General features: G+C 33.8%; 1 protein-coding gene across 22 annotated transcripts in view; it reads right to left on the reverse strand.

Annotated features, from left to right (window-relative positions):
* Positions 1-953: 953 nt before the first annotated feature.
* Positions 954-23,205, reverse strand: part of LOC132702482 (cytoplasmic dynein 1 intermediate chain-like) — a 28,542-nt gene continuing 6,290 nt past the window's right edge. For 13 of the 22 annotated variants that reach the window (XM_060671138.1, XM_060671133.1, XM_060671137.1 and 10 more), the window contains 7 exons: positions 15,947-16,129; positions 14,890-15,094; positions 11,393-11,593; positions 8,339-8,456; positions 8,069-8,285; positions 4,541-4,983; positions 954-1,630 (listed from right to left, as the gene is read on the reverse strand). In XM_060671138.1, the coding sequence (XP_060527121.1) occupies positions 1,499-1,630; positions 4,541-4,983; positions 8,069-8,285; positions 8,339-8,456; positions 11,393-11,593; positions 14,890-15,094; positions 15,947-16,129 (1,499 nt within the window). In that variant the 3' untranslated portion in view covers positions 954-1,498. The remainder of the gene's footprint in view (positions 1,631-4,540; positions 4,984-8,068; positions 8,286-8,338; positions 8,457-11,392; positions 11,594-14,889; positions 15,095-15,946; positions 16,130-23,205) is intronic. The other 9 variants (XM_060671139.1, XM_060671136.1, XM_060671135.1 and 6 more) reach the window with 1 other exon arrangement.

Consider the following 23,205-nt stretch of genomic DNA (forward strand, 5'->3'; position numbering starts at 1 on the left):
CTTATTTGCGAATTTATAATAAAGAAAGTCTACACGCGTGGCGTTATCACGGCATCTTCAAATTTGTTATTGCACAAGAATTCCTTATTCGTTTTATAAATATAGTCATAAATGCCGTTGTATCCTTACATTTTTTTGTTTATAACTTTTATGATGACAGTGTCCATGATACTTAAATAATTCTTTTAATGTGCTATCTGAATTCAATCTACTTTAGGACAGCAATATTTTCAGAACGAAAATATTCACAAATTAATTTTATAAACGTTTGATATTCCGCTAACGAAACAATTTAATAGATGTTCTTAAAGGAATAACCTAACACCAGATAACACTAGTATAAATCTAATATGAAACAAATTTGTTCCATAAGCTAAAACGTCGTATAAAATTGTTGTATAAACGTTTATAAAATTTGTTTTTCATTTTCGTTTTAAGAAATTCTAACAACTACCAAATAAAGAAAAATAATTCTTAAAAGTTTAGTTATTGCACTGGCAATTTTAATAGAAAAAAAAATGCGTTCGTCAAGCAATAATAAATCAATTATAAAATAAAATAGCACGTTAGTTGGGCTTTAATTGTTGAACACCAATTGCTGGTTGCTGCGCAGTATGTTTTACGGTGTAATACAAACTTTATTCTTCGCTCATTCTGCTGTTCGCTGGTTTTTCTTTTAGCACCTACGTATGTAAGAATTTTATTGTCCACCTTTGGCGGAACTGTTAATAATTATTAAAATGTATTTATATTTTATTATTTTATTTCATCATATTTTATATTTTAAAAATGAACTACCCAAAAAAGATAATTACCTGCTATACAGCGCAACACAAAATATCAGCTAAAGATTTAAGCACATTGACACTTCCAGGTGTTCTCCCAGGACTATTGCGCGTAAAAAAGTCACAAATAACAAAACAATTCAATAAAATAAAAAGCGTATATTCTCAAATGCCGATTTATTTTCAAATACTTTAGTAATATGTACACGGAGGCACAGCATTATATAAAACAATAAGTATAAAAAAATCGGTAAATCATTTGTTAATACAAAAAATAAATTAGCTATGTACATGCACAGGATCAACAAGAAAAATTAAGTAGACCTTAGAAGAGTAACTGCCGACCAAATGGGAAATAAAGGATATCAATATTTGTTTTCAGTTGCCTGTTGGAATTTTTATCAGTGCTTTCTATGATAAAGCGTGGTACACATGACCCTTTATTTATTTTTACTTTATATTTTCATTATCTATTTAATATACACAACAGCAAAAGTAGTCGAAAATATTTCCTCCCGCGTTTAACAGCCTTATGTCGTGAGTACAAATGGGAAAGGGTGGTTTCCAAACGTCGAAAGCCACCCCGGCCCGGTTTTCTAAATATTCACCCTGGACATTTATTAAGCCTAACCTAGCGGCGCGATAATAGCTTCTCGTCGAGAGGGGAGAATTGAGGTTATGACACATCATGCTAGTTAATGTCTTCTAGAACCCTAAAATGTCGAATTTAAACTAGATATTGAATAATTCAATTTTTCTAGATCCTCGTCCACTTGGTTGTTGCGCAATTCCTGGGTGGTGTAGAGGAATTTGTTCCATTCGTCGTGTCTAGGATGTGCAAAACCCTAATAGAAATAAAGTAAAGCTTTAATAAAAACCCGTTTGAATAGGAACTGAATATGTAAATCTTTATGGCAAAATTTATTAATCCAGACATAAAACTGAAAGATCAATAACAATTCTTTATAGAAATCATCGCAGTTTTTATAATTTAAAATTAGAAAACCTAAATTCCTTTTGTTCTCGTGATGGCGAGCAAAAAATGAGAAATTCCGTCTTTTTCTTTTTGGCTCTTATTTGACCACTTATTACTTTATTTGATATATTCCTTTATGACGGAATTATACTTTAGTGACAAAAAAAAAACAAATCCTCAAATTTGAGTGGGACAACTTGGAATAGATAAAAAAAAGTGGCTTAAGTCACATCCAAAACCTAAACACTTTAGTAATGGATCTCAAAAAAATCAGTGAATCCAAGTTTTCATGTTGACATATCATGAGTTATAGAGAGCTAACAATTTCGAGAACTTCATTTTTACACATTGCATCTCACCAATGAGCGACTAACGCGACGCGTTTATACTAGGATTGCTTTTTCGCGCATTCATTAGGGACTACCCTACGATGTGCAATTTTTTATTTGATATTCAAAAAAGATTTTTAGTTAATCACCTAGTAAATTTAAATTATATTTGAAATAATTCATGCTGCACAAAACCATCATTTGGTTGTTTAAATTTGGTTATTTAGGAGTTTGTTATATTAATTACAGCTAATATTGAGTCTTTCACATTTATCAGATTAAAACGAATTATAAACCAATAAGAATAATCATATTGACGAGACCCGTTCCTTAATAAAGGGTTAATGAGATTTTATATCTCCACACCTATTTGAAATAGACTTTACTATAATGTTTAATAATAATAATTGCCTCAATGTACCGGGTATTCCATTTTGGACACTTTTATGGGGTATCTCAGAAAGTTACGATTTAAGCGACACTGTGCTGCTACTTTTTTGTGAAATTAAAGATGCCGTCAACAAAATTATCATGGCCCTCTTGGTTTTTGAGATACAGGGCAAAATCTAAAACTATCGCCTTTGGGATCACCCTCCTTTCTCCGTTGTCTTTTAAGTTATTGAAGAGTTATATTTTAGACTGAACACCCTGTATATTATTTTTTACGTTAATTGGAAATCATTTAAGCTTTTCAGAAATATATATTACCGTAAATTTGTTATGAAAATTAAGCTCAAAATGTAATTTTTTCACCTTTTACTTTATTTGTAGCAGTAGGTCATACTTAATCTATTAAGAACAATATCCAAGTAACATACAACAAACTCAATAATTTAAAATTCTATTATTTAGATGTGTTTTATAAGTTATGAATTTGTCATAATTTTCAATTTATTATATTTCATTATTACATTAAATAATACGAAATAACATTATATACCTAAAACTGTTTTTCAAATTGGAGACCATTTTGTCGAACGCAAAAATCGCATATTTTTCTTATTTTTTTAATGTCATTTAAAAGAATTATTGGTCTCCTTTGTAGAGTTTCTAAAGTTAAATTGCCCTTCGAAATTCTGCTTGTATCGTGTTTTATACTTTTTTGTTTTATACTTTAGTTTGCATATATCCCCATAAAAATAAATTTGAAAGATCCGGAGATTGCGGAGGCCATGTTACAGGTTCATTGATACCTATCCATTTTTGAAGGAAGTTGTCATCTAAAAGTGGTCTCAAAAGTCCAGAGTTATGACTTGGGGCACCATCTTGCTGAAGGTATATATCATTATATTATACTAAGGGACTAAGGGAATGTCTTCTGAAATGACCTCCTTAAGAATGTCTGGGTAACCTACGTGCTATAAGACCTCCTTCATAAATTCGTTGCCAAAAAAATAAATCACGATACCAGAACCCCAAGCCGTTTTTGTTGGGCCTTTCAAAAATTAAATGGTAGTTTTCTGTGGACCAGTTCCTCGTGTTATGGCGATTAAAAATTTCAGAACTTGAAGAGTAACATTCGTCGGCATATATTACAAGTCTCCCAAGAGAATCGCTGATTCGTATTTGTTGCAAATACCAGTGGTAAAACTGCGTCCGACACTCTTAAACTTGTATGGATGGTATTTGTATTTTTTTTTAATTCTTTGGGCAGTCGATTTTGGTACGCCTACTGCTTGTTCTATGTGTTTGCTTCTGTGTAACTTAATACATTGGTTTCTCTTTGCTCCCTATTCTCCTTCAAAACATAGTTGAATAAAGGATTTGTGTCTAACAAGATTTATTTTCAGATGAGCAAATATATATCCCGTAAAGCGTCCAAAATGGGATACCCTGTGCATAATACACATGGTGTGTACGGAAACGGTTAGTATCTCGAGAACTACACAATTGATAAAAAAAGGCCAGATAAATATGGAATAAATTATTCAGCAATGCCAAAGATGAGCCACTTCATCACAGCCCATCGGTGGTGAGGAATTTATCCTATTTGTCCTGTAGACGGGTAAATGTTATGAATCTGACTTTAATACTATGATATCTTCGTTTGATGTATGTTTTCCACGCCCTCCTCTAAAATATCGAATTATTTAAAACTGGGTGTCCAAAGAAGATAATTTTTCTACGTGACCAACAGAAATGACGTCGAAATGCCATCAGCGTTTACGCTGTTTAATGAAGTCGATGTTTGAAAATAACACTTTGCGCTCGATTGAGAATATTAAATAGGTTAAAACGAAAAAAAATATTTACCACAATAATAAAGTCAGATTGGAAATTGTATTGCGCCATCTATCGAGAATCCGAAAAAAAAAACTTTGGACTTTGTGGCGTAGAATCCGAATTTGTCCCCGCCCCCGATGGATTGGTTGCCGTTTGGTGTTACTGAAGAGTTTCTTTTTTTCTGGACGCTACGTATAACTTTGGGCGGTTAAAAATGGCAAAGTTACCTCAGCCACGTCGTAAACGTGGATCCTGCCGGTGTTGTCGCCAACGGTGACGTGCAAACCGGACGGCGTCCAAGAGACCTTGTTGAGGGCCGGCGAGCCCTCGACGGACACGCTCGCCGAGGGCACCTCCGTGTCCTGATTCAGGTTCCACAGGTCCAGCCGTCCACAACAGTCGACCGCGGCGAATAACGCGGGATGAACCGGCGACCACTTCACGTCCAGCGCGTAGTCGCCATTGTCGTCGAACGAGTAGATCGGCTTCGAGTCCTTCAGGCTCCACAGCTTGATCGTCCAATCGACGGACGAGGTTAAAAACAGGTGGGAAAAGTCGATACCACCCTCGACCGCGTTCGTACTGATGCCGGTGATTGGACCCTGGTGACCGTCGTACGTTTCCGTTATCCCAGCCTTGGTCCCGTGACGGCACGCGGCGTACGCTGCCCCTGAAAGGGAAACGTTTTCATTGAAATGTTCAGGGTAGATGACATTTTTTATGGATTCAAATGCTTGCTAATATTTCATTAAGCATTACCCACGACATGACAAATAATTATTTTTTAAAAATAGCGATATGGTTTGTAAAGGTGCGTGCAGACTTGTGACAGAACTCCGTGTCGCATTTAGCGGACGTAGCAAAACACTCCCGATACGTAGCAGTAACGATTGGGAACGTGTATGTAAAGGTTATGGTGTCTTATTTTTGTTTGGGTGTTGTTAATTTTGAGATTTATATTTTTTCGAAAGTGTATCTTACTTAGAGTTTGTGTGTAGTGCTGCTGATTTAACAAGATTGCTTTCGAAAAATCGTCGATGGGCGGGGCAAGTTCGTAGCACCTCGCGCGAAGCATACTTTTATTACAAAAGGAAAGAGTTTCGCGGTTTAGTGTCCTAAAGGAACACATTGTTTTACTATCGTGCTCCTGCGGACCACTATGGAACTTTCGCATAATAGATGTAATTTAATTGCGCAGGCACCCTGTATAAAATATCCTTCACATCTCGTCGAACTTCAAAGTTACAGCAAACATCGGTAAATATTAAAATTAAAAATTAAATTAAAATTTGCACAAAAACGGAAATTTTTAGGACCTTTTAGATTTTTTGCCCATAAACGACACACCCTGTATATGATTCAAACAATGTTCGAAGTAGAGGTTATAGCCCTGGATCTTCCACGTTGCCTGGTCCAAGAATTTTTTTAAAATACTAAATGGTTTTCGGGAAAATAAGTTTTTTCTGAATCCATGCGCCGTAATAATCAATGACGTCATCGGGTCTTGACAGCCCCCAAAATGGCGATGTCAATATGAAGTTTTTGAAATATCCCGAGCAGCGTATGTAAATACAAAAATTGCAGCTCTTGATACGGCCTGTGACACTGTTTGAACCCATTAGCCATATTTTTTACGATTTTTTATTTGCGGCTAATAATTTACTCTGTAAAAGTGCAATTTTCTAGGTCTTTTAGATTTTTGCCTATAATTTGAAACCCTGCATATAATCGAAAAAATGCCTGAAATAAATGTTATTCCGCGTCTGCCGGTTAAAGAATTTTGCCGACCGGGTGAACGATTATGGAGGAAAAAATATTTTTCTGGAAGCTAAAATTACCAAAAAAAAAAAATCAAACATTATTCAAAAACACTTGGTAAAATTTGGTTGCACCCAATTTCTACCGTTTAAATGTGGACACGGATTTTTACTTCTCTGCTAAATTTGAAGTTGATATCTGCAAATTTAGGACACTTAACATATTTCTCATTTCGCACGCAAGCTTAAATACAAAAGTTTTTGCTGTCTATGCGGGCTTTATCGCAATATAAAGGAAAGTGAGATCTGAATCATAGCCGCATCTTCTGCGTCTTTTGGTTAAAGAATTTTTTTGGTCTCGTAAACGGTTTTTGAAAAGTGATGTTTTTTATAGACCCTTGCACGCGCGATTTTTATTTTTTTGAATATTTCCCGACCCCCCCAGCCCCCCGATTTTCAACAGGTTCCGTCACGGGGCGAAGATGCATATATGTGCCATATATGAAGTCGATTGCTTCAAATTTTGGGCGCTTATTGTGTTTCATACTAATGTCCAAAAAACAGTCGAAAATGTGTTATGTGCCTCGTGGAGGGTTAAAAAGCTCCAACGGTTCCAAAGTAATTCAGGAAAAATCAAAAGACGAGAACGGAGAACGGACGAAAAGACGGTGATCATTTCTGTACCAACGGCATGCCATAGGTCCTACCGTTACCGAGATATAAAATTTTCATACGAGCGTAGATACTTCGATTTCATCGATTTTCGAAAGTAACAAGTATGGATAAAGTCTTTGTTCTCTAGTACCTAGTACATCAGAAATTAGTAGAACGTGACGTTATGGATATTTTAATTCAAAACGAAATGACGGAGGATAATTTGGTCACATAGCTTTAGAATTAGCAGAACCAATTCGAATATTTGAGGATAATGAAGGTGATAGACGTCCAATACCAAAAAATTGGAAGTATTACGAAGACTTTAAGGAGTTATGAAGGGAATTTATTCTTAGAATATTTTCCAGGTCTAGCACGTTTTGGGGCAGCGAGACATTTGATATATTTAAAAGAGGTGCTAGAAGAGGAGCTAGCACACCTAGAAGTAGATATTACGGGTGAGGGTGGAAATGAGGAGGAACCAAATAGCAAATATGCTTTCATAACAACTAAAAATATGTTTTTCAATTTTTGCTGTTTTTTTTTGTAATTCACCCAATAAGTGCAACATTTTATTTCTTTCCTCCTGGATTTTTTGCTTATTTCAATGGCATTTCATAAGAGGTTAATTTCTTGTACTCGAGCTTCCTCCATATTTGTCAGCCTTCTTCGTAGATTAAACATTCCAGTTTAATTTGATTATAGACTAGCGGCTAAAGAAGTAGTCAAACCTCACATATGCATAGAAAACTGCGGCATAAGTTATAAACTCTAAAAATTGTTAGTACTTCTAATTGTAGCATTTCAATTTTGTGCCTTTTAGGTCCTAAATCACTTCAATCACATAATAGAATCACACCAACAAAAAATACAGAGTATTTTGTTAGTTGGTATGTGCCTCACTTAGGTATGGAGATATTATAGAGCCACAACCCAACTTAAATTTCCATCTACTGCTGCTAGGCCATCAAACTTGTAAAACTACACATTTAGCCATAATTAGTGTTAGGGCTGGTCAATTGCAAAGTGTTATATACGATTATTTAATAATGATATGTATTTTATATTAAATGATTATGCGTTTGTGATGTCTAATTTACCTATAACTCTGTTCAAGGGATATCCGAATAGCGATTCTGGGAACTCCAAGAAAAATATTACCTCCAATTAGTTACGTCACTCACAACATAAATAAATAAATATAAATTTCATTATGTTATTAAAAATTATTGTTATGATCGCATCAAACTGATAGGTAATAGCTTTGAATGTACTTTAATAACTGACGTTTTTAATGACCCATCAAAAAGTTTCTAAATAAACATGGCGATAAATTTAACAAACCTTCCTCGGAGCCAACGACGAAATTGTTGACGTCGGAACTGGGAAAATCGAGACACGTCACGGCGACCGGTTTGCTTTGCATCCGATGCAGATCCAAGATCTCCTGCGGTTGACTGAGCATGTCCAGCGACCACGAGCACATGCGCCCGTCCGACGAAATACTGATCAGGTTATGTGCATTCTGTGTACCTACGACGCTCATACAATACACGGGATGCTGGAAAGCAAATTCGAAATAAAAATGATCGATAACATCCAAATCGAGTTTACCGTATGAACACTAGCTGATAAAGGGGTGCGTTGAATTGGCGTCCTCTTCTGTACCCTGTTATCCCACAACACGATTTGGCCAGAATACGTTCCTCCTAATATCAGGTTTGGGTGGAACCTACGCCATTGCAAACATTTGTTAACCGATAGGAACTGACATTTCACTGCAATCATGTTACAGGTTATTTGTAACTATGACCATTATTGATTCGATATATTTGGATATTTGAAACATTCCAATATAAATGTTAAAAATTTCCTAGGCATTTTATGAAAAGCCGACAACGCGCAAGGGTACGACGAATTTTTAGCTATCCTAAAACAAAATCCGAAAAATATAAATAGTTAAGCAACAAAGAATTATACACTCAGATATCAAGAGTAGTAGAAACTTTATAATTCGATTCCATTGGTTATTACATTTCAGCAAAGGTATCCGGTATGTAAAAAAAACCTAATTTATGTTTTCATATCAAAAAGAGTTATTGTGTTTACTTGTTATATTCATTATATTCATGTTTTGCGGACATTTTTCAAATTTGGCTGAATTGGTGTAGTCATAACGAAAAATACATTGTAGGCTAGAGTTTGGCCGAATTTTTATAAAATGCCTAGGAAGTCTCTAGAAACCCCTCCTCCCCCACACTTAGTAACCGTTCCATAGTTTCATATCTTTTTTGTTGTTGATTTTACTAGTTCCGCCTGTTGGACTATTGTATAATGAACGATGTGATTGTGACTAATAGCTTCCTTCAACACAAAGAGGTACCCAAATTTACTAGAGAAGTAGAGATGGAGAAAACTAACGGAAATGATATACTTAATACAAAAAATTACAAGAGGACCAGAAATTGGGAGCGATCACTATGTGGTGGTCTCAAACATGAATGATACAATTAATAATATCGACAACACATCCAGAAAGAACCATAAGTACAAATTAGGAGACAAAGAAATCACAGAAAGATATAAAATAGCAATAAATGAAAAAAAAATGAAAACAAAAGAGAAGAAATAGAAAACGCAAGCATCGAAACTTTATGGCATTACTTGAAAAACACACTATTAGACAATACCAAAGTAATAATTTTAAGTAGTTTAAAAAACAACAATATAAAACAAACAGCCTGGTGGTTGGAAGAGATTGAAGAACAAATTAAAAAGAAAAAAGAAACATGGAAAACAAATCTGAACATCAGAACGGAAAAACAAAATGATAAGGTCTTGAAGAATATATACAATATTAATATCAATATACCAAAATAAAATTCCAGAGCCATTCACAACCAAAGCAGGATTAAGAGAAGGGGGAGGACTAATCCCTTTGCTCTTTGCAGCCCATATTGATGAAATAATAAAGAAAAGTAGAGCAACCATAAGGAAATATAATGTCCCTTATAGATACATGAGAAATGTAAAAGTATCCGAAGGAGTGTTTATTGTGATATGGTAACAATAGCCGGAAAAGAAGTAGATTTACAGAATTGCATGGCGACCTGGAACAATGCTCAAGTAGACTTTGGAAAGAAATTAAATATAACTAAGACAAAAGTAATGGTGATAAGAAATGAACACTCAATAATTAAGGGCAGAGATTTTTGAGTCCATTATAGAAAGAAATCTTCATATGAACATATGCCGTAAACATCTTAACTTTTGAGATAAAGGGCTCTAAAGTTTTCAAAAATAAAATATATTTTTTTAATATCTATAATACCACATTAGATATTTTAATGAAACTTGCCACACATGTATTATGTATAAAGAGACATTATTTACTGTACCACCACAATTTTTTTTTAAATACGCCAGTGGCGGGGGTACCTATTCACCTGTCTATTTTGGCAGACATTGATGGTACGCCACTGATTTCTCTTAAAATAAAAATTACTCTTACAATCTCCAATCATTTCTAAAGGAATTTAATTTCTTGATTTTTTCAATCCGATTACGGTTTTCACTTAAAAAAATAAAAACTGCGTTTTCATAACAATATCATTAATATGACAGCATGCAGAGAATTATTATCATTATTATTTCTTACTTAAGTAATTGGCTATCTGTTTTATAAAAACACTTAAAAAAATCGAATTATGAATACAAACTACGTAAACTTAAAAAAATAAAATAAATTTAAATAACAATCGTTTATTTATCTTGTTAGGATGGTATGTTATTTCAAACTGTAAAACTAAAAAAGAACAGTCTTCTGATTTTTTTTTCTGAAGGACAATTGTTAGTAACTAAAAACTAGATATTTTGTTTTTCACAAAAAAAGTTCTCGATTTAACCAGTGCAAACTAATTATTAAAATCTTATTTGTTCATGTCAATGTCGCACGCACGCACAGTTTTCACTTAAAAATTAAAACTAATTCCTCTGCATGCTGTCATATTAACGACATTGTTATGAGCATGCAGAGAAGGTTTTTATTTTTTTAAGCAAAAGCCGTACATCTGCAATTAAATTTCTTTAGAAATGATTGGAAATTGTAAAAATAATTTTTAGTTTGAGATAAATCATTGGCGTATCATCAATGTTTGCCAAAATAGACAGGTGAAATTCTGTACGCTCGCAACTGGTCTATTTTTAAAAAAATGTGGTACACTAAATAATGATAAATAATAAATAAATTTTAAAAACATATTTCATTTTTGTAAGCTTTATCACCCTGTATTGACATCAAATTCGAAAACACCCTGTATATAGAGTTGGAATATGTAATGAAACAGCAGACCACGAGTTTCAATTACTTAGGAGTAAAAATAGAGAAAGGTTTTTTTAGAAGCCATGTAGTTAAAATTTGCGAAACATTTGTTAAAAATTACTCGAGTGTCCCGTAGTGTAAGTAGAGAAACAAAGGGACATTCAACCAACATAACCTCACTTTTGTCATCTTCTCGGCTGCGTGTATAAGTGCCCCCCACCCCGCGAGGCCACGGCAGTCAGAAAGGGGGGTGGGGGCACCTATACACCGAGATGACAAAAATGAGGTTGTTGGTTGAATGTCCCTTTGTTTCTCTACTAGTGTACATTAGCCTACAGACTATATACCTGGCAAAGCACGTTGACAGTACGGCACTCTGACAATGAAAAATATACTCCGGGGTGGTTTTCTTAAATTTCGTGTTCCATACCAACACCACCCCGTCGGGATCGTTCGGTGACTCGACATTCTCCTTATAAGCGGCGAGGAGCAGTTCGGGAAACTGAGGCGACCAATCCAGGGCGGTTATCGTGCGATTCTTAGACCACCTAATCACATTAAACATTAACCTTCATCGTACCGTGTGGGGTACAAATGTACCCCAATAACTCAATTTTCCTAATATCTTTTTAAAAACTTTACACAAGGGTTCCTCAATTTTATTTATCGTCATTTAGTATTCACAGATTTATTTTCTGTATATTTTAGTTATGACGTGCATCAAAAAAGTCAACAAAAAAAAATATTTTTAATGTGGGGTACCCCGTATGGTATGCCAAGATACTCATTTTGATTAGTCACGGTCATGCGCAATACAGTAAATATCAGCTGGTGTCAGACATTTTTAATTTTTGAAATCATAACGCTAGCGTGAAATGTTACCCAATGTCTGATAAAATAAATATTCGCAATCCAAATAAATTAACCGATTTAGAGTTAGAACAATTACTGAATGACGATATCGATGATGCTGACATAGAACTCTGTGATAGTGAAGAAGATAGTGATGATGTTGCGGAAATGATAGTGTCTGAAGATATGATTATAGAAGAAGAAAATGACAGTGATGCTGTGAGCAGTATAATAGAGACTGACGATAGTGAAGAAATCTTAGAAGAAGGTAGATTATTTTATTGAACCAAAGATAACACAAAATGGTATAAAATGCCACTTAAGACAAAAACGACGAACAGTTGCAAATATTAGGAAAAAGCCAGGACTAAATCAACACAGTATCAATATTGCTTCAAAACTTGATTCATTTAGACTGTTTCTGTCAGACGAAATTATAGAAATAAATGTCGGGCATACTAATGATAAGGCAGAACAGGTAAAATTATTGAATTATATATGGTATTTTTCACTAAGAATACCTATCCCTATACAATTTTTGAGACTTTCAAACTTTGGAATGAAAAACACCCAAATCAAACACAATCTCTACAACGCATATGGAAACCAACAGATGCTGCTAAAGGCATACATTGGCCTCATTTTGATCTTACGTGCCCTTCAAACTTCAAAAGAACCGATAGTAATGTTGTGGTGTACCAAGAGAGATTACAATAGACCAGTTATTCCTGCAACTATGTCTCGCTCACCTTTTCAATTGTTGACGAGTTTTTTTGGTTTTGACGATCCCAAAACAAGGGAAGCCGGTAAGAAAACTGATAAGCTTGCCCCGGTAAGGGAAGTTTTCAACATGTTTGTGGACAATTTCAAAAAGTGTTATAATCCCGGAAGCCATATTACAGTAGATCAGCAACTAGTTGGATTTAGAGGTCGTTGTTCATTTAGAGTTTATATGAAAAGTAAACCAGACACACATGGTCTGAAAATTTGGGCGGCAGAAGATAATGAAAATTCGTACGCTATAAATATGCAACCATACTTGGGAAAAATTAATAATACAGCAAAAAAGAATCAAGGCGAAAGAGTCGTCTTAGATCTTGTCGAAGATCTAGGAACCGGATATGGCATAACCACAGATAATTTATTTTCAAGTTTGTCCCTAGCAGCTATTAGAGAACGAGAACGAAAAAATAAATATTTTATTTACGAAGAACTCTTGCCATATCCTCAAAAAACCATTTTTTTCTCAATGTTGTCCTCTTGTTGTCTACGGAGCATCAAGATGAATCTGTTGCGGGAGAAAATATGAAATACAAGCATGACATAATACTTCATTATAATAAAACAAAAGGTACTGCAGACACTACCGACAAAATGGTAAAAGAATATTCAGCTTGTCAAATTAGCAATAGATTCCCGATGGCAATCTTTGGACAGCTATTAGACGTCGCGGCTCTAAATGCATTTATTTAATGGAGCGCAAAATTTCCAGACGAAAAATCAAAAAGTAAAGACAGCAGAAGAAAATTTCTTTTGAACTTAGGAGACTCATTGATTAGGGCAAATGTCATAAGAAGATTTAAAATAGAAACAAGAATTTCCAACAGTGTAAAATCATATGTGCTAGAAATGGTTTCAGAATTGGAAAAGCACCATGAAATCCATTCCGTAGAACCTGCACGACCTGTTTCTGGACCATGTTATTTCTGCAATAGAAAGAAACATCGCAAGTCAAGTCAATTTCCATGCACTGACCATAGTGTATAACAGATAATTTGCAGATTATGTATGGAAAAACGTAAGAATTAATATGAGTAGAGGAGTTCGTCTAATTTTTTTTTAACATTTTTGAGAATTATTTATTTTGTTCAACTTTTGCAATACATATAATATGCATTATACATATTCTATTTGCATTAACTATTTAATTTTGTTGTTACAGTGTATATTTACGAGAATTGTCGCATAAAATATCACAAAGCATTCAAATTAGAGTGGGGTGCAACTGTACCCCACATGGTGTTCTGAGTAACTTTTTGACCGCGGTACGACGAAGGTTAAACGGATTTTCAATTAGTACCCAGCATAGGAAAAAACTATTAAAAAGTAGGGGTACCATTATACTGTGCCTGTAGCGCCACTCAAAACGTTCCTCATTGCAACAAATCGAATTACGACTTATGTAACCATTTTCTTAATGCGAAGGGGTAAATTTGATTATCGTAATTGCAATGATAGTTTTCTGTATGTCGGTTTTTATTATTATACATGATTATAATTATGAAAATAATTGAAACTCCTTTAGTTAATAATGAATGTTAGAGAAAGCAATGAAAGATTTCAATTGCTTCTATAACATTCGTAATTCAATAAAGGAGGATCCCATTGTTATCCAGTTTGCTTATTGCCAGTATAATTGAGATATTAATTACTCAAATATCAAATATTTATAAATTAAAATAATAAATATTATCAATATTATCAAATATTAAAAAATGAACTATTTAAAATACAACTTCATTTGTAAACATTGGAGTCTTCTATTATTTCTCAGTTATATATGTAGCTATACTAATTTATTTAGGTTATGTCATATTGGTTATTAGGTTAATTGAAACTATGGCTTTAAGGGAGTTAACATGCAATTGCGTTGCTTTCCAATGAAAAATTCATACTATAGACAAATTACTAACACAGAATATAAAAATAAGCTTTTTTCCCGAATTCCAGATAAATACCCTGGACAATTAGTCCTAAAATAATGCATTTTGCTGAATCCAACAGAAGAATATATTTTTTCTACTTAATTTTATTAATAATTATGAAATAAAATAAATTTTAAATTTAAAATTTTAAACCTAATCTAACGTCAGAAAATTAGTTCGTTCTGTAACTCACGGTGGCGCTGGCGCATGCGGTTCCGATATTTACCACGGAATCTACAACTCTTTTTTTATTATTTTTCTGTATGGTACCATTATTGAAAAGTCACCTTTCGTCGAAGAAGGTCCTGTTAAACGATATCCTCTGGTGGCACTTCTCATCCAGCGCCTCTTCACCTATGCCGGAGTAATCCGTGTATATGTTAACGGTCTCGCACAGCGCCCTCTCCATTATACGACCCGCTCTGTCGACAAACTGCTGGAAATCCTCCGACAGGATGATCATTTGCTTCTCCTCTTCGCTCAGTTCTCTTACTGGACATCGAAATAGAAAAAAAAACGACAATGAGTCGTTTGCATTCGGGCGGCCAAAGGATCTTATTCAATGGAATTAAATTTAAACCGTGAACAAAAACACACTTCAATTTCAATTTTATAATGCACAAAAAATGTTTTAAATAATATCTTGCAATTGTAGAGTGTTTTTTATCATTATTTAATGATAATATGTATTTTATAATAAATTATTTCAAGTTTGTGATGTCCAACAGACCGGTCAATTGATACAAAAAAATTTAACCGGTCAATTCCACAACCCTACTCATGTATAACAGTTTAAAACAGTCATTTGAATGACAATTTTAACGACATTCTGGGATTTCAAAAATTATAAAAATAAATAGAATTGCGTTCACATATCTGCATTTTAAAAAATATTTTTTATTCACGTGGAGAGAATAGCTAAAATAGGAAACACGAATCTCTTTAGTGATTGTTCATGAGCTAGATAACTAAGCAACTTTTTTTTATAAATTATATATATTTATTATTATAATCAAAACTAAGCAAGTATCAACTAAAAACATTGAATGCTGGTTTTATCTGAGTGTTTCAGGCCATAAAGAATGTTGAAAGCTAAAGTTGATTTTCGTTTTCTGATGATAATTATGTTTTTGTTTGTTTTGCTTTGCGCTAGTTACAATGCCAATTGTTTCATAATTTGGTACTCGTCAATAATAAAAAGCTACATTTGGTCATTGTTTTCGGTTGTGGTTGTGGTTCAAAATAATCACGCTCCAATCGTGGCCCTCTTCAGCCCAATCTTTCCATACATGTTAACATAGTTTGTAGTTCATAGAGTCAGACAAAAGTCGGCGATAAACTTACTTTCTTTTTCCTTCTCCTGCTCCTTCTTGGACTCTTGCTCGACGGCGGTGACGGCCGGTTGGACCTCTTTGACCTGGGGCAGACCGTGGGGCAGGATGCCGGGAGGCAGTTTGCTCCCGTATACGCCCATATGAGGTAGCGAGTTCTCCTCGTCCTCGCCTTGCGGATCGTCATACGTCAAAACTGAGAGTGAATTTTTGGAGGGATCTTTTTGCCGTACATGCAGATACGCATATACGAACCGGGATAATTGCTTACACCCACTCACGCGCGCAATTATCGTCATATGTTTCGCATTCGACAACAATAATGGGCAAATAAAATTGTTTACTCTCTATTTATAACTAATTATTTCTATTTTAAAATTCATCATTTAAAATCTACTTTAACTGTGGGCAATCAGCAAAGATCATAATAACAATTTTCGAAGAAGCAATAAAAAATAAAATAAACCCTCACTTCTTTTTCTATAGATTTATAAATACATACTATATGCACAAAAATTCTTAATCTGCAAAACACACAAAAAAAAGAACGATCCTCCATATCGGAGGTTTTTAAAGGTCAGAACTTCTAAGATTGAATATATTTGATTGATGATTGAAAATTTGGCAAAATTACTAAACTCTATTGAACCTCACTCTTTATGGACGGGGTTGGGGAACCATGTTTTCCTTTTTTTTAGTTTTTTTTAGTTACTGCTGTAATTTTGACATGGTTAAAAACCAAATTTCGATAACTTCTAGATGTGAAAGTGGTTGAAAAATATCAAAGACCTGGGTAATTAATTTTTTTTATATTGAACCAAAGTTTTTAAGAACAATGTAATGATATGGTCTGTTCGTAGATATAAGAAAGTGACCAAATGCTTTTGAACGGATTATCCAAGGGTGATCATTAACATACAATGCAACAAGATTATTATTATTATTATTAAGATAATTATTAATTAATAATAATAATAATCTTGTTGCATTGTATGTTAGTGCAACAAGATTATTATTATTATTAATTAATAATTAATAATTATCTTAATTAATAATAATAATCTTGTAGCATTGTATGTTAATGACCACCCTTGGATAATCCGTTCAAAAGTAATACCCTTCGAGTCTCTGTATTAATGTCTTGCCTGCATATTCCAACATGGAAGCAGTTAAAGCAAAACAAAAAGGCTATATAACTTTTGTTTGCACCTACAATTTTCTAGGTCCTAACCTGGAACAACTCAGTTTTGCTTAGTAAAACTGGCTTTCTTTACACTGAAATATAAAATATAAAACGAAGAAGTTTTTTAAATTAAATCATATTAATTTATAAAAAAAAATAAATGTGAAAAATTTAATAGAAGATGTAACTAGAATGCAGCGAATAGAGTGAAATATTACACAATAAGTAAAATATCATCTGAGGAACTATTTCCTCTTTGATATTAAGACATTCATGCCACCCTATATTTTTCTTCTTATGCTATTTACTTTTTTTTATATAAATAAATTGATCTAAATAATAATAGGCTTCTTTTCTCTTTTTATCTTCTTTTGTGTTGCTTGTTTTTTAGTTGTATATTGTAGGCGCTTATTGCGCTTAATATACGAGAATTGTAGGCTAAGTGAGGAATTGTCACTTTACACACAATAAAGACCAACACGTTTAAAGAAAATTATAAATATGTCAGTTAAGGTTAATAGATTAGATAAATATAAATACGTAAAATATGATTAATTATACAAGGAAACTAAACAATATATATTGGCCCACATTGTATTAGAAACAAAAAACTGCATTCGCTGCTCAAACAATTTTTGGAAATTAGGCGCACATTATATTGTCAACAATTTTAATCTAATTGTGCACTGACATTTTTCGATGGCACGCTGGAGAGATAGTTACCAAAAGAAGAAATTAGAAGCTATATCTTTTTATAATCCTTAAATAGGTACTAAACCAAAATCTGCTTATCTAGATTTAGTTAAACATAACTAACCAAAACATAATACCCTAATAAAAAAAAATCGTTATAGTTCAAAAACATTAGATCGGCCTACTGAGTCACTTGTTGATAAATATTTAGAAACCGCTTTATTGACCTATGATAACGCTCGCTAAGGTTGATAAACTGATTTTGAGTTGCACTTCTTTTGGCCAATTTTTGCTACACGGTCCCCACTAAAACTCCATTCGCCAATTGCCTCAACTTTTTAAAATTTTACTATATATATAAAAAGCAAAAACTAGCTGAATCTACAACCGATTTTCCAAAATATTAAAAATGCGGAGAACGTGTGCGTGTTCGTAATCAAAAGAAGTTACTTAGTATTTTCCACTAGATATTGTTTGTATTGCAAGGATAAAAACTAGGTGAAAAACCTGTGGATCGTGCTTTTGCAAATTTTTGAGTAATTATTCTTTATTGAAAAGTACAAAGTAAAACTGGACCACAAATATTTATTAAACACTTACATCATAAAAGATAATTAGTAGAAAACAATTAATTAGATATAACACGATATAGGAGGTACAAAATGTGGATATATTGGACAATTCAATAAAGGTAGAATCGGAATTAAATGTGTCAGAAGAACCCTATGGAAGTGTCAAATAGATAGATTACGAAAACCAAGTCTAAACGCAAAAAATGCGCTTTTTCAAGGACAAGGTCAATTAATAAGTCGGATAAAAACTTTGGTTTCACTCAAATCATAATCGCAGAACAAGACAGACATTAAATAAAAGTAAAAGGATTACCATTCGACACCCGACGTAAATATGGATGGAAAAAGCATAAAAGATTCTTCTTGGATGGCCACGAAGACACTTCTGTTGAATTATTTTAAGATTAATACGAAAACAAACTAAATCCATAAAGGCATTAGTATCACGCTACACTGTAGTAAGAAACATTTCGGCCAAATTTGACTGCTTGTAGCATAATTGTATGTCGATTTTGTCACTATTGAGTGTCTGCCAATCGTGGCGGTTCAAGTTAACATAGTGATATGTGACGTATACAACTTTGTGAGAAGAGAGTAATATTTTTGTTTATTTACATACCGTATTGTATTTGCCGGCCTGTATAAACGGTGTGTTCGTTGTTCGTTAATATTTTTTGCCATTATTATTAGTAAAATTAAGTTGGAGGTAAAAAATCAGTTATTTTGCGAGGAATACATTTCTATGCTGTTTGAAGTTAAAAAACTTACTTTAAAAAAATTGTATTTTGGTAATTGATTCAAAAATTTGGATTTGGATCTGCTATATATTGAAAAAATGGAATCTATAAGGTACGTTTTTATCATTAATAGCGATTGCACGTTTTTTCTGATTTGTTCAGCATGGTTATGGTTAATGTGTGGCAATTATTAATTTGGAATAGAGTACCTACTCTATATAGGGTATTCTCCAAATATAACATTTTTGTATATCAAAAAGAATTATACAATTATTTTCTGCTGATGTCGTAGATTTCCAAGGGTATGATTCTGATGAAGATCCCGAATATCTACCAGCAGAGTAAGATAGTGACGAGGAGTCCAGTGATGTATCCGAAATAAATAATTCAAACATTGAGTATTGAGAGAAAAAGAAATCCAGATTTGTGGCAATGTAATATCAGAAAAGCTGCGCATACTGAATTTAAAGAACATTTATCCGTAAGAAAGAAGGTCGTACCAGCAAAAATAATAAAAACCGCGAAGGACTATCAAAGCAAGTGTTTGTATAAATGTCAACAAATTATTGGTGAAGATGAAAGAAGACGTATTTTTGATTCTACAGAACAAGGGAAAAAGTAACTTTTACTTTCGACAACTATAAGATACTTAGTGTTGAATGGCACAGAAAGGGTAATAATCACGTAAATAGCAGAAGAATGCAGCCCTTCAATTACTATTTCTCAATTGGAACGCAGCAGTTCCAGGTGTATAAACAATTTATCTCTGCACTTTGGCAATAAGCCAAACACCAGTATATACTGTACACTGGAACAAAGACATAGTCACAAATACACCTATGATTACTCAGGATAATCATACCAAACGTAAAACACCCGAAGAAAATCTTAATTGAGTCGTTTCCACCAGTTGAGTTGCATTATTACAGACATCAAATACAGCGAAAGTACTTACGAGGTTAGCGCTAAAATTTCCCGGCCTGATATAGATGCAGCTCCAGTATCACGATAAAACTTTGTCTTCTTTTAAATCTTAGTAGGCTGCGAAAAAAAAAATTGACAGCATTTTAAACAAGACCTGTCCGAAAAAATGTCGCAACTAACGCAAATTGAGTATAGAGCAGTCATAAAGTTTTTGACCAGTGGAGGTCATAACGGAAGATATTGTTGCGATTGTTGAAGAGGTGGTATTGAGTGATCGACGTTTAAAGGTCAAGGAAATCTCAGAAACTACTAAGCTTTTTGACACAGTGTTCGTCGAATCCTGTATATCATGTAGGTATGCATAAGGTTAGTGCGCGGTCTTTTTTGGAACTCTGTGGGTCGGAACCGAAGCCTGTGGTAGAAACTATTGTGACGGGAGATGGAGCTATGGTTTTCTATTATGACCCTCTATCGAAAAAATAACCAATGGAGTGGTTTCGTAAGGGTGAAGCACCTCCAAGAAAATTCAGAGTCTGCCAGTCAACAAAAAAGGTGATGGCCACGATCTTTTGGGATTGTGAAGGAATTCTTTTGATAGATTTTTAAGAAAGTAATACCACTGTCAATGGTAAATATTACGCAACATTGTTACATAAACTGTGAGACTTCATACGTGTAAAATGTCGAGGAAAATTGACCAGAGGCGTGCGTCTTTTGCACGATGATGCACCTGTCCATACTGCTGGTGTTGCACAAGCTGCCATTTTTGAGTGTGGGTTCCAACAGATAGATCATCCTCCCCCAGACACTATTATTTGTTGGATATTATTTGTTTGGATATTTGAAAAAGGACTTACGTGGACGGCGGTTTAACGACGAAGTTAAGTTAAAAGAGGCTGTTTCAACTTATTTTGCAGACAAACCAAAATAATATTTTTTTAAAGGGATTATATTGAAAAATAATAAAAAATGTTACTCTACTCTGTTTCTTTCATATTCAGGCCGGGAAATTTTGGAGCTGCCCTCATACATCTTTTTTTGAATATAAAGATGTATTAACTCTATACTGAGCTGTGTAAATCCTTCAAGATAAAAACCAGTAAAAGATTCGTTGTATATGTTGTGTTAACAGCAGTACTTTCGAGTACCCGCCAGGTATACTATTCATTGTGGAGTGAATCTCTGATGGGAAGAAGCGGCAACGATAATGTTAGTGCCCTAATCAAAATTTTGGAAGCACTTTTTGCTGACAATCCTCAGTTGACAAGCTTGATATTAAGGAGCGATAGCTCCGTTCCGCAGAACAACAACTCCAAACATTAAATCAGTCACAATGAACTTTTCAACCGTTCGACATTCCTGTAACCAAGAAATAGATGCTGCCCACAGTTGTATTACGATGGTGTTGAAAAAATCCGAGTATTACTCCCCACTTTCTCTCTTGCGCGTACGTTTGAAGGTAAGTATAAGTAAGGTATGTAAGAAAACACTAGAAAATAATGCAAGTGGGTTGTAACGACTTTCTATATTATAAGAACTCAGCAGCTATGTATAATTATTACAAGTTGGTACCTTTCACTCACCTAGTTGCACTTAGGTTCACTCATTAAGCACCACTCGAGGTAGACTATAAATTCAGCCAGTCTCAACAAGAATGGAACAAAGTATATATTCGTGAGTATAGAGGAAAACGATCAGACTCCAAAGGCACGGAGGGTTTAAAATACTTTAAAAACACCAACTCACGTATCTGTGTCCAAAACACTTCCTCAAAATAAGGTATCAGAAATAGGAAGCATGTACCAATGAATGCCAGTAGTAGACCAAACTTATTATAATGCAATGTTATTTTTAATATGAATTACTAAGTATAATATTTCGTTTTGTTCACTTTTTCTACCTGAAAATAATGTTTATTTTTGCATAGAATTACTTTTATACAAATTTACTTACTCTTTTTCTAGAAATACAAAGTTATATGTTACATTAATCCAAATAAAATGTGTTCAGTGTTGTAACGTAGTTGTATGTTTTTTTCTCAAAATATAAATAATCGAAACAACAGTTTTTAATGCAAGTTTTACTAAAACATTGCACACCCATATGACAAAAAATTTTAACAGAAATTTACAACAGTGTCCATTTTCAATTACGGCACCACAAAAAGGACCATTTTTTTGCGTTTTTCTCAACACTATACTAATTATAAATAGGATAGTGTAATTCTAGGATAGCGATCTGGCAAGCTGTATCAAAATATGGAAAGAGAACTCTTTTTTGGATGACCATGAACGTAATTATTTGTAGGTTGGTCCGAAATCAAACTAATTCCAAACACATTTTTAAACGGTGTTATTGTAATGGATAATTGAATGATTTGATAATTATTTCCACGCAATAAAACAAACAAAATTAAAAACTTAGTATGGACGTGTTTTGTCAGTTTTGCAGCTGGTTTACTAAGGATTAGTTGGTGACCATCTAATCTCGTAAAAGCCTGAACTTAAATAATTTTACCAAGTTAGCGGGAACCCTGTAGTAACGTTAGGGTCTCATTTGTGCCAATGACTCTCAAGAGTTTGTGTTAATGGTATCGCCTAGGCACGAAACATATTCAATAAAACACTCAAAACTCCAACGTGCTATCGAAAAAGACGTCAATTGTGAATGAGTTAAATCTCGACTTGACCACGCAAGTAAATCATTTTTTTAATTCATTCACGATCGGATAACTAGAAAACATACGGCTTATAAGCAAATGTGGTTACATTTCGGGACGGAATGCCAAAGGAATGTAGGAAGACGGTGGTGAAAAAAACAACAGTCTAAATCGCCCTACGCATGCTCCAATTTTATACCGACCCCCAATACAGTTTTAGCAAGGCTATGTTCCGATTAGAAATTAGTAACACGGTGGCTATAAACTACAATAATTAACAGAACAAGCGACAGGAAAAGCCTACTAAAAATTTGGCGTTTTAAATTTGCCCATAGTTTGCTGAGTGGTCTCAGTCAGACGTGCCTAAAGAATCCAATAAAAATGATTTTAATACAAAAATTAATAGAAAAGTGTCTGTATTAAAGTAACTGTGTAGATTGTGGATGATTGTCAACGGCTTTAAGAGATAGCGAATGGAAAATTTTAATTTTGGAGAATAAAAGT

Source organism: Cylas formicarius, unplaced genomic scaffold (genome assembly GCF_029955315.1).
Source record: "Cylas formicarius isolate icCylForm1 unplaced genomic scaffold, icCylForm1.1 PGA_scaffold_5__7_contigs__length_24384050, whole genome shotgun sequence".
Lineage (NCBI taxonomy): Eukaryota > Metazoa > Arthropoda > Insecta > Coleoptera > Brentidae > Cylas > Cylas formicarius.